This window comes from Myotis nattereri (assembly GCF_964212035.1).
Source record: "Myotis nattereri genome assembly, chromosome: 4".
Classification (NCBI taxonomy): Eukaryota; Metazoa; Chordata; class Mammalia; order Chiroptera; family Vespertilionidae; genus Myotis; species Myotis nattereri.
The window spans coordinates 75,227,755-75,240,895 of NC_138079.1; the positions used below are offsets into that span (position 1 = coordinate 75,227,755).

A 13,141-nucleotide genomic window follows, 5' to 3' on the forward strand; every position below is an offset into this window, starting at 1 on the left:
TATGTCCTATAAGAGCATATTTAATGTAATATGTAAAACTCAAAGATTTTTCTAAGAATTTGTTTTTCTTTTTTTTTAATATAGTTTATTGATTTTTTACAGAGAGGAAGGGAGAGGAATAGAGAGTTAGAAACATCGATAAGAGAGAAACATCGATCAGCTGCCTTCTGCACACTCCCTACTGGGAATGTGCCCGCAACCAAGGTACATGCCCTTGACCGGAATCGAACCCGGGACCCTTGAGTCCGCAGGCTGATGCTCAATCCACTGAGCCAAATCGGTCAGGGCAAGAATTTGTTTTTCTATCTTAAAACAACTTAAGCTATTTTCTGCCTCCAGATAATTGTTTACACCTGTCACCTGATTTTCATTATTTTTATTCTCTCCTTTCATTCTCCAGTTTGTCGCTATTCTTAACTATTCTCTCAACTACTTCTTTCCCAACAATTACTCCCAATATAGTCCCTTTTCCCATCCACTCAGCTTTTTTTGCATATATTTTATTTTCTTCCCTTTAGCTTTCAGCCCTCAGTTTTTCACCCTGTTATAGAAGTACCTAAACGATGATTTTGAGTCTCAGACCCTTCTTATTACCCTTGTCCTTTCCCTTCTCCCAAAAGACCATGATATTGACAACGGTCACCTCCTTTATCGTTGACCAGTCTAGCTCAGAGGGAAAAAGTTTCCCCAGGGTCTTCCTTTTCCTCTGTTCTCCTGGTACAGCCTGGCATGCTTCTTCCTTATCTTTTCTGTTAGGTTTGTGAAAAGCACTACGCTTTTCTATTCTGCCACGCCCCAAACGACAGCCCTCTCTAGTTTTCAATGATCTGTTGGCCTCTATTAATGACACAGGCCATCTGAAACCGGCTGTACTGGACAATCGTGTGCTGCAGACATGGCTACCAGGGTCTGGATCCACTATCAGTATGGCGGAAGTCTGATCTGTGTTTCCAGTAGCAGTGATAGATTTATCTTGATCCATTTCTCGTGCACCTCACTATGACTCATGGACTGCATTTGCCAGATGGCCTGCTGACTTAAGGAGCAGGGAAGGTGCTGTGGTCTCCACCTGGCCATACAAGAGAACTGACCAGCTCCCCGGGGGCTTAAGCCTGTGACCCTGGCTTCACCTGAGCACCCACCAGCCAGAGCCACATCAGGGTGACGGCCTCCGATAAACGCAAAAACCCTGGCTCAATTCAGAGGGTAAATATAAGCCTCAACAACACAAAAGACACCACATCCAGACAAACAGAGCAGTTGGCACACCAAGAAGAAAAGAAACTCGAGATCTACGTCACTTTCTAATTTCCATGACACCTCTTAGGGGAAAGGGTAACCCTCACCCCGCTTCTCACAGTCCTTCCTGTTAGCACTTACAGTGAAAAGCCACTTGCAGGGACACCTGAGTCATTCTGAAAGTAAAAGCAGTCATGAACAAAAAGACAAACAGTTATTTCAACAAAAATCCAAAGAGCAGAAAAACCACTTTTCTTTCCTCTCTCAGTACCACAAAGCAAATTCCCCTTACAGGCGGACAAAAACACATCACAGGGAAGCGGGCACAAGGAAATATATAAAAATAAATTGTATTTACCTTCTTCTGTCTCGTGCCACACGATCCCTTCCAAATTCACACTGGTCCCAGGTTCACAGGGCCCGAGACACTCGGGCTCTGTCACTACTCCAACTTCACAGGTATTGACACCCACGGAACGAGTCCGCACCAAAAGCTGTTCAACCGGGGCTGCAATATTGGACGCAGCCGGGGAAAAGTAGGAGGGCAGAATCGGAGGCGTGAGAGTGCTGGAAATCGGCGGTGGAGGCGCTGGCACTGTGAACAGGGGGTCAACCTGCAAGACAGACAGGCTTACTGCAGTGGTGCTGCCGCTGTGAGTTCTCTTCAGTGCAATCTGTTTACATCCCGCCTAGAATACATCACCCTTCCAAATCCCATCTGCAGTGGGAAGATGCTCTGAGTGTTTTAATGGTGCCCAAACATAAAGCAGAATAAGAGTGAGCATTTTCTTTTTTTCGTGCCAAAGAAAGCAACTATCAGAGCTCTAGCTTCCTGAAGATTAGCCAGGCTTTTCGTGTCCTTCTAAATTCCCCAACTGACTAACTTTAGCCTCAGTAGACGTGAATAAAATATGCTTTGCAAAATTAGGACTATTTACCACTCATAATAAAATCTTATTTTCAAAATGACAGTATTTTCCAAAGGAGAAATTCCAATAACCACCATATATGCCTCATTGGACATCTAAGCAAAGGAAATGGACTAAAATTGTTTTCAAAGTACATAAATCATAATGAATTAAAGTCACTACTAAAATACATGAACTTACTCTGTCGAATACATAAAATACATAAACTTGATTATATACACACTGAAACACATAAACTGGATATTATTAGCATGTATTTATTAAGCATCAACTCCTAATTAAGTGTTCTACTGCAAAGTTCAGGAGAATTCACATAAACGGAGAAATAAATGAATGTGCCCAACATCGATAGAATTTCAGTCTCTTCAAAGCACAAGTCTTTTAGTGGTTGAACTTGTAAAGATAGATCCCTGATGAGTTCAACGGAGACTCTGCAGCCCGTCTCTTTAATCCAGAAAATGAAATTGACAGCCAGCACAAGACCTTGTGATACCATGACTCCTGTGCACCCCTACCCTGAGAACAGTAAAGGAGCTCTTCACCTCAAAACATTTGGGCATCTGGCCAAAATGAAACCAAAGGCTATGCACATACTAAATAGGTAGGTCACCAACCAACTCATCCACTCATTGGACACATTTTAACAACTATTATTACTGCTACACAATAGCTTTGGCCTTGCTGATAGGTTATCAAATGTGAAAGAGCCACATGCGAAAAGCATGTCTGCACCAGGACTCCAGGTCCCGTATGTCCTCATGTTGCACACAGACACCCTCTACATATCAGAAACAACACCTTGCATGTTTTATCAGCTGGGCTAGAAAGCTGTATGTATAACAAGACACATAGATGGTTGTTTTGGTAAAATGCCAGGTTAGTCTGTTGTACATATATTCCAAGTTAGCCTTTGTAAGAAATCGACACTTGGCTACAGACATAATATTATATAGTCTTTGTTGTTTTTAAAAAAAATGCAAGAGTGCATTTCAAGATAAGTCACATAAGAAAATGTGCTCCTTAGTTCAACAGCTGAAGCAGTCATCTGTGTGGCCTCCTTGTTCATATAACTGTGTGAGCTATTTCTACAGTTTGCATTTCACTAAAATGATAAAATGACGTTCACTTGCCTGAGTGATCCAAGATGCAATAGAACAGCCCTTCATCCAACTGCATGTTAAAGAAACTTAATTTCCTGCTCTCAAAGCTGCCATAAAACTTCTTTTGCTCCATGTTTTTTATTGTTCTTCATTCTTGATCACAGAGCCCAAGAAAGAAAAGCATTTAACAGCCTCCAGCCCCAGATCTGGTGATTTATGCTTTCGTGTAAATGCAGCTTAATGTGGATCAAAGTTCACACTGATAGTTCCTATTTTAAAACTGAGCTGACAAATGAAGAAAGAAGTTCTGAGGGAGGAAACTTAAGGGTGAGGGGAACCAATGCTTCCTTGTAGTCTTTATTATGACTAAAAGATTGTGTGTGATTGGAAGAGCTTTCTAGAATTAAAAAAAAAAAAAAGAGCAAGGAAACTTATAAACTAGCGACTGCACTTGTTTCCCCAATGTTTCCAACAAAATGTAAATGTGTAGTTAGTTGTGAACTGGCTGTAATTTAATGCTACACATAAAAACGGAAAAGACTAAGGGAGCAATATTCCCAAACTGTTCTTTGTGTCACTTAATTGACAGCTTTCATTAATTTCAAGAGAAAAAACTGTACAAAAATTGGATAAACAAGAAAATGAAATAAAACAAAAGAGGTGAGGAGTCTTGGAGAGCATCAGTTCTCTGGTCAGGACACAATGGGAAAATGTGTACCAGAGAGGCCACAGAGACAGGGCATGTTAACGCTAGGATTCGGGCCCCAACTCTGACACACTGATTAAGCTTGTGATTTTGGAGAATCAGTTAACCTCAATGAAGCCCATTTTCCTCAACTGGAAAATGTGTTTTTTGGCCTTCTAATATTAATGACAAATCCTATCACAACAATTTCTAGACTAAGTCCTTACATCCACATAACTCAGCTTCTGACTACATTTGCATACAGACACTCACATTTGATAACCTGTCACTATTTGGGATATGTATGTAATTTCAAAAAGCAAATTTCTAGAGAATCTAGACGGTTTGTAGGGAGAGACTGAGGTGTCCTGGGCCTTCTAGCAAGTTAACTGTGTTTATTTCCATCAACACAATCCAAAGCAATGAAAAGGTTTAGTTCATGATGGTCACAGAAGGGACACTGGAGCCCTGTCCCACATGTTTCCAAATGAGAAAGCTAAGGTTCAGGGAGTTTGACTATAAATATGAAGCTAACCTAACCCTAAATAGTCCCCCAATGTGGTAACAGCCTAAAACCCTTAAACTTGATAGGAAAATGCAATAGGTAATAGAGTTTTAAAGATGACTCTTTACAAAGTGAATTTCTCTCTTAGTTTTCCCACTGCACCGGCTTCCTCACATTCGCTCAATATTGCCATTCTCATAGGCACTGGATCACCATGACCAGTGAGAGGGGGAAAGAGAACTTTTCTCCATTGGGATTTCAGGAGTTGGAGTGAAGAACAAAGACCACCCACATGGTCTGCTGGGGGTTCCTCTTCCCCAGAGGTCACCATGGGAGAGGGGGTAGGGAATTACAGCCATCTCCGAGATGTTTTATTTGGTAGGTTTGCTACTTTTAAAAACCTTCCAATTATTTTTTTATTTTTATTTCTGCCAATACGAAAAATTAGGAAAATATCTGAATTTCCATGATCTCTTGACATCATCATTGAATGTGCTATGCTCAGCCCACATTCCTCATGACATCAACTGACAGGGTCTAGCCGCCCTCCAGCCCGCGTGACCCGGCCAGGCACAGCAGCTGAGTTTGTCTCCCCACTTCCCCCAGGAGACAATCCCAGAATGTTTTAGGTAGAAGGTCATGTAGCCCAACTTACTGATTCTAGAGAAAAACGTGACCCCTATCTGTGCGGGGCGATAAGTTATCCCCAGTGGCAGCCCAGGGGAGCTTGAAAGAGCAGCCTCCTACATGCAGAAGCTTCACAGCAGGCACTCAGAAGACACTCGGGAACAAAGAAAAAGGTGTGGGTGGGAAATAATGCAGTGTGGCCAACTCTTTCTGCCTGCAAACGCCCCCAGTGGGAGATGTTCCCCCCAACAGGTTTCAGTTCTCTTGTGTATCTCACGGTGGCTAACACAAAACCACATGCACCATATGTAAAGCAGGATTTGAGAGAGTTTTTAATAGTTATTTTTGCCTTCCACAGAAGATCAACTCCACTGCACCCTGATTTCTCAGGTCACTGATCCCCTACACTGAACCGTAATTTCTTCAGCTAATGAAGTTAAGACAGAGGGTAGCAACAGTTCTCACAAGGACTCCCTCAAGGGAAGAGGCAGCTTACACTTGGACTTGATAGTGGTGGGCCTTGGGGATGTACTGGGTTCAAATCCTGGTCCTGTCCTTACTTGCTGTGTGGGACCCTGAGCAAGCTACCTGGCTACTCTGGGTCTAAGAAGTGGGAGTAAGAATAACATTACTCACATAAGGTCACAGTGAAGACTCAATGAGATAATTCATGCAAAGTGAAGGCTCAGCATAGTGCTCAGCTCAGAAACAATGGTTTGTGAGGTGGGTGGGGGGAGCGGGGGTGGGGGGACGGGGGGAGAATGTCCCTGGTTGGATAGTACAGTTCCCTAACTCTTCACACAAACTCACAAAGCTCCTTTTTATGTCCTATTATGTTTAACATAAATCTCTCATCCCCTCCAAATACATGGGTAAGAGCAGTTAAAATATGTTAAATGTGTAAGAAAAAGGCCTTAACCCTGAAAAGCTCAGCCTGGGGAAACACTCCTTTCCTAAACTGGCATCTGGTCAGGTAAGCTCTACACTTCTGCAAAATCCCTGCCCACTCATCTCCCATTGCACCCCGTTATCATACACTGCTCCCCCCAAAGTCTCCTTTTATTCACCTACACTCAGTCAGATATCCACCCGATAAATAACTTCCACACACCTGCTGTGCGCCCGGCACTGTGCAGCCTGCTAACAAAACAAGAGTGGGCAAAACTGTGGCACTAATCAAATACGATCATACAAACACAGCAAAATTACAGCTGTAACTGCAGACACGCACCCGAGGGCAACCAGCAACATGTGGGGGGTGCAGGGTCCGTCTCTGAGCTGGAATCTAGCTCCACCTCTAGTGACATAAACTCAGGCGAGTCCCTTGATCTCTGTGGAACTCAGTGGCTTCATTTGTAAAATGGAAATAACCCCGGGCTAACACAACTACCACATGAGATCACCCAGGCAACATTAGCTCAGGGCCCAGTACAGAGCAGCTGTAATAAAATGAAAGGGACTGCCGTTGTCAGGGTTACTATTATTATTACAAACATACTTGAGACCTGAACTAAAAGGTAATCAATAGGTGTTTTGGTCCTACAAGGCCAAATGCTAGGCTTCGCTACATTCAAAGACAATTCAAGAGAGGCGGTTATAGACACCTTTCTGGGAGGGTACCCTAAAGTGGCAATAATCACATGTTCCGTGAAGAAATCAGTGGGGAATCAGTAGTCAAATAACACAAATAACTGGAATAAAAAATGAGAACAGAGCACTGGCTGGTTTTAGCAATGGTTCCTTTGTCAACGCCCTTTTCTGTCATCTTGATGGGACACTGATGTAGCCCTATTACAGCCCAAAAGCGGGAAGCAGGAAAGCAGCCATCTCCAGTGGAAAAAAAAAAAAAAGACCCATAAGTCTAACAGCTGGTGGTGGCAGCCTGTCAAACTGAGGAAAGTTAATGTCAAGAACAGACGCGCGGCAGTCTCTCACTGTTATTTTTGCATGATTATTCCCAGGTGTTGGTGCACGCTGAGCAGTAGCCTGGCTATTTATCACTCCAGAGAGCCTGGAGCCTGGGAGTGGGGGAGCAGGGAGGGAGCCAGAGGTGGGGAAGAAAAGGTTATTTACACAGATAGCGGCACTTAGTGTGTGTAATCAGAGGGCTGGGGGAAATCTGCAGCGAGATTCTGGCAATATTTTCTCTGTTCACCTTATTTCAAGGGCTCCCTGAGTGCGGATGAGCCTGGGGAGCTGGTGGCGGCAGCTCTGCATCACTGGAGCAGCGACTGTGTGAGCCTGTGATGGCTTCCAGGACCCAGACACTGACAGCAAAGGAGGAAGAGTCGCCAGGGCCAGGCTGGGGGTGCTCCAGTGGGCACTCCTGCTCTGCTCAGATCCAACGAAGAGCCAGTCAGGTGGCTCGGGGACAGCGAGTGCTACCAGGCCAGCGAGAAGGGGAAGCCCAGACGTTGGGGCAGATCTGAACCCTACCGGGGCCTGGCCCCAGGTTTCTTCCATCTGTGACCACAAAGCTCCACGTCTTGCTATTAACCCCTCAATCCTGGAGTTCTGAGATGGCCAACAACCACAGTGAGAATGGCGTTTTCTTCTGCTTGGTCAATACTTTTACATTCTATGAGCGTGCTGGGGCACAATTACTTAATGCTCACGTTTTCTCTATGCCCTGGTGTTTGGCTGTTTGATGAGATTGCCCACAGCCTCCTCTTTAATTTAAAAAGCATTAGACAGAGACTGCACCTTGCGTAGGGGAAATCCCGGCTCTTTAAAGGGGACCACTGCTGCCAGTCTCGCACTTTGCGTTTTAACCACCCTTTCTGTCTGACGTCACCGCCTCATTAGCAAAGCAAGGGAAGCTTAAAAGACTGTTTCCTGAAGCGCTGACCTTTTCTCCATCCTTGAAAGACAAACCTGGAACAACCAGATTCGGTCGTCCCTAATTTTGTCTTTCCTAAATGGGAGCAGACGTTTCCCTTTAGAACCACAATCAAAGCGATGTGTGCTTTCCAGCTGGCTTTGAAAACAACACAGGCAAATCCTCACTAAGGGCCCACTGTGTACCAGGCACCACACACGTCCTACGTCCTTTAACTCTCACAACATCCCCATTTTATAGAGGCAGAAACTGAAGATCTCGGAGGATGGGCAAGTTATCTGAGGAGCTGAAATTCAAGGCCAAACCCCACCGAGTTCAACGTGTATGGGGCTTTCTTATAAAAAAAAAACAAAAAATAGTAACAATATCAGCAGCTACTGTGCAACACAGGCAACACAGGAGCGGTTAGGTTCTACCGTGCATTCTTTCATTCAATCTTCACAAGACTGTCAGGGAAGTACTATACAGATGAGAAATAAGAAACGGGAAAAGTAACTTTAAAAGGTCATTTAGGGTCAGCGGCTGAGCCAGAATTTGAACCCACATCGATGTACACCACAAGCAAGCTCTCCGAAACGTAAAACAGAACACACGTTGGAAAGAAACCTTCCTCCTGTTTTCTGACCTTTTCTGTATGTTGGAAGCCACGCGCACCCGTGTCACTTTTTATTGCACGAAGCTCAAACTGTGAACCTCAATCGTCTGCTCAAACACTGCAATCCCTCCAGAAGCCTCGCTTATAAACCTCACTGAAACCGAAGCTCAGCTTTGTCTTGTTGTCATTGTTTTAAATCATCCCATTCCAAAAGCTACAACCATGTACAGGACTGGGAAATTATACCGCTATTTTCTTTTTCTCGTTCCTAGGTGTGAAGACCAGAGCCTGCCCTAAATAAAAAGCCAAACGTTTCGCTGCTCAAGTGCTTTTAAAGGCTTAGCCTCTGACCTGGGCAAGCTCGACCTGGGATGGGCCAGGGCTCTGGCCCCAAGGCCAGTGGGGCCAAGACGAATGCTTGCATTTCCAGCCACAACTCCAGCCACCCTGAAATCACAGAAGGAGCGGTGGCCTAGGGAGGTCACAGACCGCGAGTGCGTCACTCCAGAGGTGGCCCTACATCCAGGGCCCGAAGCAGAGGCACAGGCGGGCCAGCCACCTGTGTAACATATACTTTAAACGGCAGTGACTACTTTTCACGTCATCCTCTAACAGGGACAGTTTTGCAAAGCAAAAGAAAAGGTGCTGCGTATGCAAAGGCCGAGTTTGATGAAATGACTCGACTCAGTGTCTTAAATGTATTTGGCTGTCTTGAAGCCAGACCAAATTCCTCACTGGGAGGCTCTCCCTGAGCAGGAGCTCCACAGGAACCTGGCACGATGGAGGTGGCGGGACATTTCCACCAGACTGCGTCCGTTATCACATGCTTAGCCTCACTTGTGCGCTTTGGAAAAACCTGTCCTGTGGCTGAGCCAGAGACTCTTCATCTGTTTCAAAAGTGTCACTGACATCTCCCAGGGCTCAGGGAGCTGGGTGTGCTTTAAATAGTAGCAGCAAATGACCCGTGTTTTCATATCGTGTTCGTAAGGGTTGCCTGATTTCCTCTCCTTCTGCCTACTTCCAAAGCCGCTTAAAAAACAAAAACCATCCACAGATAAAGGAGACTGTCCTAAAGGTACTAAACACATCCGTCTCCTTGCATTTATCCTTTTCGCGCATCCCTTTACTTTTGCACAAAGGGGAATTCCTGGAAAGTTTCACACCAATCCCATATTTATCCGTTAGATCTGGTCCCCAAACCTTGGGAGTGAAACTTTACTCTGGATTTCTGACTGTGGATTTTGCACTGATACTAACAAATCAACGTCAAAACCTCTGAATACTTGAGTCTCTTAGTAGATCCTGGACATCAATACACTGCCAGTATTTGCAGGACTCTAAATTTCTCCTGAAATGAGGGAAAGATTGGAGGCCTCTCACCCTCACCTTCTGGACACAGACATGATTATAAGAAGGGAGATTGGAGCTCAGGGAGGAAATAAAAGCCTGTTTTGTTTTGTTTGGAGGAGAGGGGAGTCACCTTATTCCTAATCCTTCCTATTCACAGCACTTCTTTACCTTACACCATGAAATCTCATTTGCAACCACCTGAAAGGAGTATTTTAGACATTTGAATTATCAACACAAAACACGCTGGCGGTACAAATAACAAGGAAGTGCCTGGGTCACACTGCGGGAATGAAGGCGGGCCAGCCACAGAGGGAGCAGTTTGGACCCCCTGCCCACACACGATCTTGGGACCGTTCACTCCTCTCTCTGCCCACATAAATGCATGTCTGAGTCCCAGCATGCATGTCTTCTCTATCTTCCCTCCAGGCCTCCTAAGTGCAGATTCTAAATACTGATCAATCTCAATAAAGAAAGCTTTGAAATTTTAATTTCATAGCAAATCAAGCCACCCAGTAAAGAGCTCCATAGTTTATCACAGAGATCAAAGGTTACAGGGGGAGATAAAATCAGAGTCCTGCTCCCACAGCCATCCACATGCCCATGTCCAAGGACACCTTGGAGACACTCAAGGTCACTGGAGTGTCTGGTTCTTACAGCTCCATGAGAGCAAGGGTGGTGTTCTCGTCTGACTTTGGAGGATCTCCTGGGAGGGACTGTCATGACCTCTACCAAGTTCTGTACCATAACCCAAACTTTTGAAAGCTTCTTCTCGTCAACTGTCCTCCCCCACCCAAAAGCTGTTCCCAGTCCCGAATGCAGTCCTGCCCCTGAGCACGGAGCCGACTGGGCAGCCAGTGGAGGTCCTTCTCCAGGGAGAGCCTCTCCTCTGTGTCTCACGCCTCCTTCCAGACATTTCATCCATAAAAATATGGGGGGGCAGGGGGGGTCACTTTTCATTTCACAGCCTTCTGTGCTGCCTGAGTTTTGACACGAACACATATTCCTTTCATACTGTTTTTTAAGACTAAATTTTAATTAAAAGATGCTAAGCCATTCCGCTTTAGAATACAAGTAACCAAACGCTAGGGCAGACTGGAGAAGGCGCGTGGTGAGGGCTGTCACCTGGACTCCCCTTGCGGAGGCCCTGCAGCCAACAAGCCAACGTGGTCCAAGGGCCTCGTCTGGTCTGTGCGAGGGGGACAGTGCATGGGCCCCCGCCGCCCCTGGGGCAGGGCCGCTGCTGAAAGCCACCTCACCATGGGAAGTCCTCTCATCATCCAACAGATTTTTGCCAGGTGCCAGGAGGTGCCAAGCATCGCCGGGAGCTATGGAGGGGCCGAAGCGCAGAGGCAGCCGCGGGCCACGGAGCAGCGTGTTGTCAGGGCTGAGCCGGCAGTTGGGCCCGGGGCATTGTGGGAGGGAGGGTTGTGGGATGGGGGGGCATTGTGGGAGGGAGGGTTGTGGGATGGGGGGGCATTGTGGGAGGGAGGGGGTTGTGGGATGGGGGGGCATTGTGGGAGGGAGGGTTGTGGGATGGGGGGGCATAGTGGGAGGGAGGGTTGTGGGATGGGGGGGCATTGTGGGAGGGAGGGTTGTGGGATGGGGGGCATTGTGGGAGGGAGGGTTGTGGGATGGGGGGGCATTGTGGGAGGGAGGGTTGTGGGATGGGGGGGCATTGTGGGAGGGAGGGTTGTGGGATGGGGGCATTGTGGGAGGGAGGGTTGTGGGATGGGGGGGCATTGTGGGAGGGAGGGTTGTGGGATGGGGGGCATTGTGGGAGGAAGGGTTGTGGGATGGGGGGGCATTGTGGGAGGGAGGGGGTTGTGGGATGGGGGGCATTGTGGGAGGAAGGGTTGTGGGATGGGGGGGCATTGTGGGAGGGAGGGGGTTGTGGGAGAGGGGACCCAGCAAGTGCAGGAGGGACCCGGGAGGTACCCAGGGAAGGAGGGAGGTGCAGAGCCATCAGGACATGTGGGGGGAGGGGGGGCGGGTAGGGACCAGAGGGGGAGCTGAGGCTGGGGCATGAGGCCTCTGGGGGTGGTGTCTGGGTTCTCATGAGCCCAGGCCAAGCTAAGAAAATGGGGGGGGGGGGGTCGTTGTGAAGTTAGAAGCGAGCACTGAGGCGGGAAGGCAGGGGCACGGGAGGCTGGGGTGGCTCCTTTGGGGGCAAGCGCACAGGAAGCTGTGGGAGGAGAGAGGAGAGGGGGTGCGTGTGGGGAAGGACAGGCCACTGCAGTCCTGGGAAGAGATGGTAACGGAGGCGGGGGGTGGGGGGAGGTCGGGACGGAGCACTCTCAGCAGGGGGGGGGGGGCACAAAGACAGTCTCAGGTTCTGTTTCCGTTGGTGAGGGCGCACCCCCACCTGTGGGGAGAGGTGCCGGCAGGTGGGAAGACCGTGTGCAACTCCAGGGGATGCGCTAGACTAGCGAGGAGTCACCGGCAGCGAGCAAGGGGGAGGGGGTGAGCGGGCGCAGGGGACATGTAAAGGGTGTGAGGAGAAGGGGCAGAACCCTGCGCCCCACACTGCGCCCCCACACTGCGCCCCCACACTGCGCCCCCACACTGCGCCCCCACACTGCGCCCCCACACTGCGCCCCACACTGCGCCCCCACACTGCGCCCCCACACTGCGCCCCCACACTGCGCCCCCACACTGCGCCCCCACACTGCGCCCCCACACTGCGCCCCCACACGGCGGGGCAGGAGGAGAGGAGGGTGGCTGTGGGAGGGGCTGGGGGCTGTCGGGAGAAGACAGCGCCCGGAAGAGCTCCACCCTTGAGGTTCCCCCCTCCCGTCAAGGGCAAGTTCTTTAAAGGCTAGTAATTGCCAATGTAGCCCGTACTTTGCCCCTCACAGCCACCGGAGGCCCGCGGCGTGGCCCCTAGGCTCCCTGGGGTCTTCTGTTTCCATTGGTTCGCAGCATTGCCGCAGCCCTCTCCCATGAGCCGACTTGCTCTCTGAGAGCCCAGACCCTCCCCGCGAAGGCCAGCTCCCTCCACCTCCCCATGTCCTGGGCCACCGAGAAGGAACCGAGGCCTGGGCTTCAGGGGGCGAGGCCACAGAACCCCGGGCATCCTGGCTGTGCTGCTTCCCAGAGCGGTGCCCCGCGGCACCCACCGAGGCACCTCGCTGCCGCCCTGGACAGAGAAGCTCCCTCTGCTCCCTTCTCTCTTCCAATTCTCCACCCAACGTTCCTGCTCCCAGTCTCCAGATCCCATTTCCTCCGAATGTGAGCTCCTCCCCTCCCCAGTCTCAGAGCAAGGAGCCTTTACA

The 13,141-nt window shown here is 48.6% G+C and overlaps 1 protein-coding gene across 1 annotated transcript in view; it reads right to left on the minus strand.

Annotated features, from left to right (window-relative positions):
* ZNF608 (zinc finger protein 608) overlaps positions 1-13,141 on the minus strand; it is a gene marked incomplete at its 3' end in the record, with an annotated part of 104,967 nt that overhangs the window by 56,960 nt on the left and 34,866 nt on the right. The window contains exon 3 of the mRNA XM_081088905.1: positions 1,598-1,853. Within this exon, the coding sequence (XP_080945031.1) occupies positions 1,598-1,853 (256 nt within the window). The remainder of the gene's footprint in view (positions 1-1,597; positions 1,854-13,141) is intronic.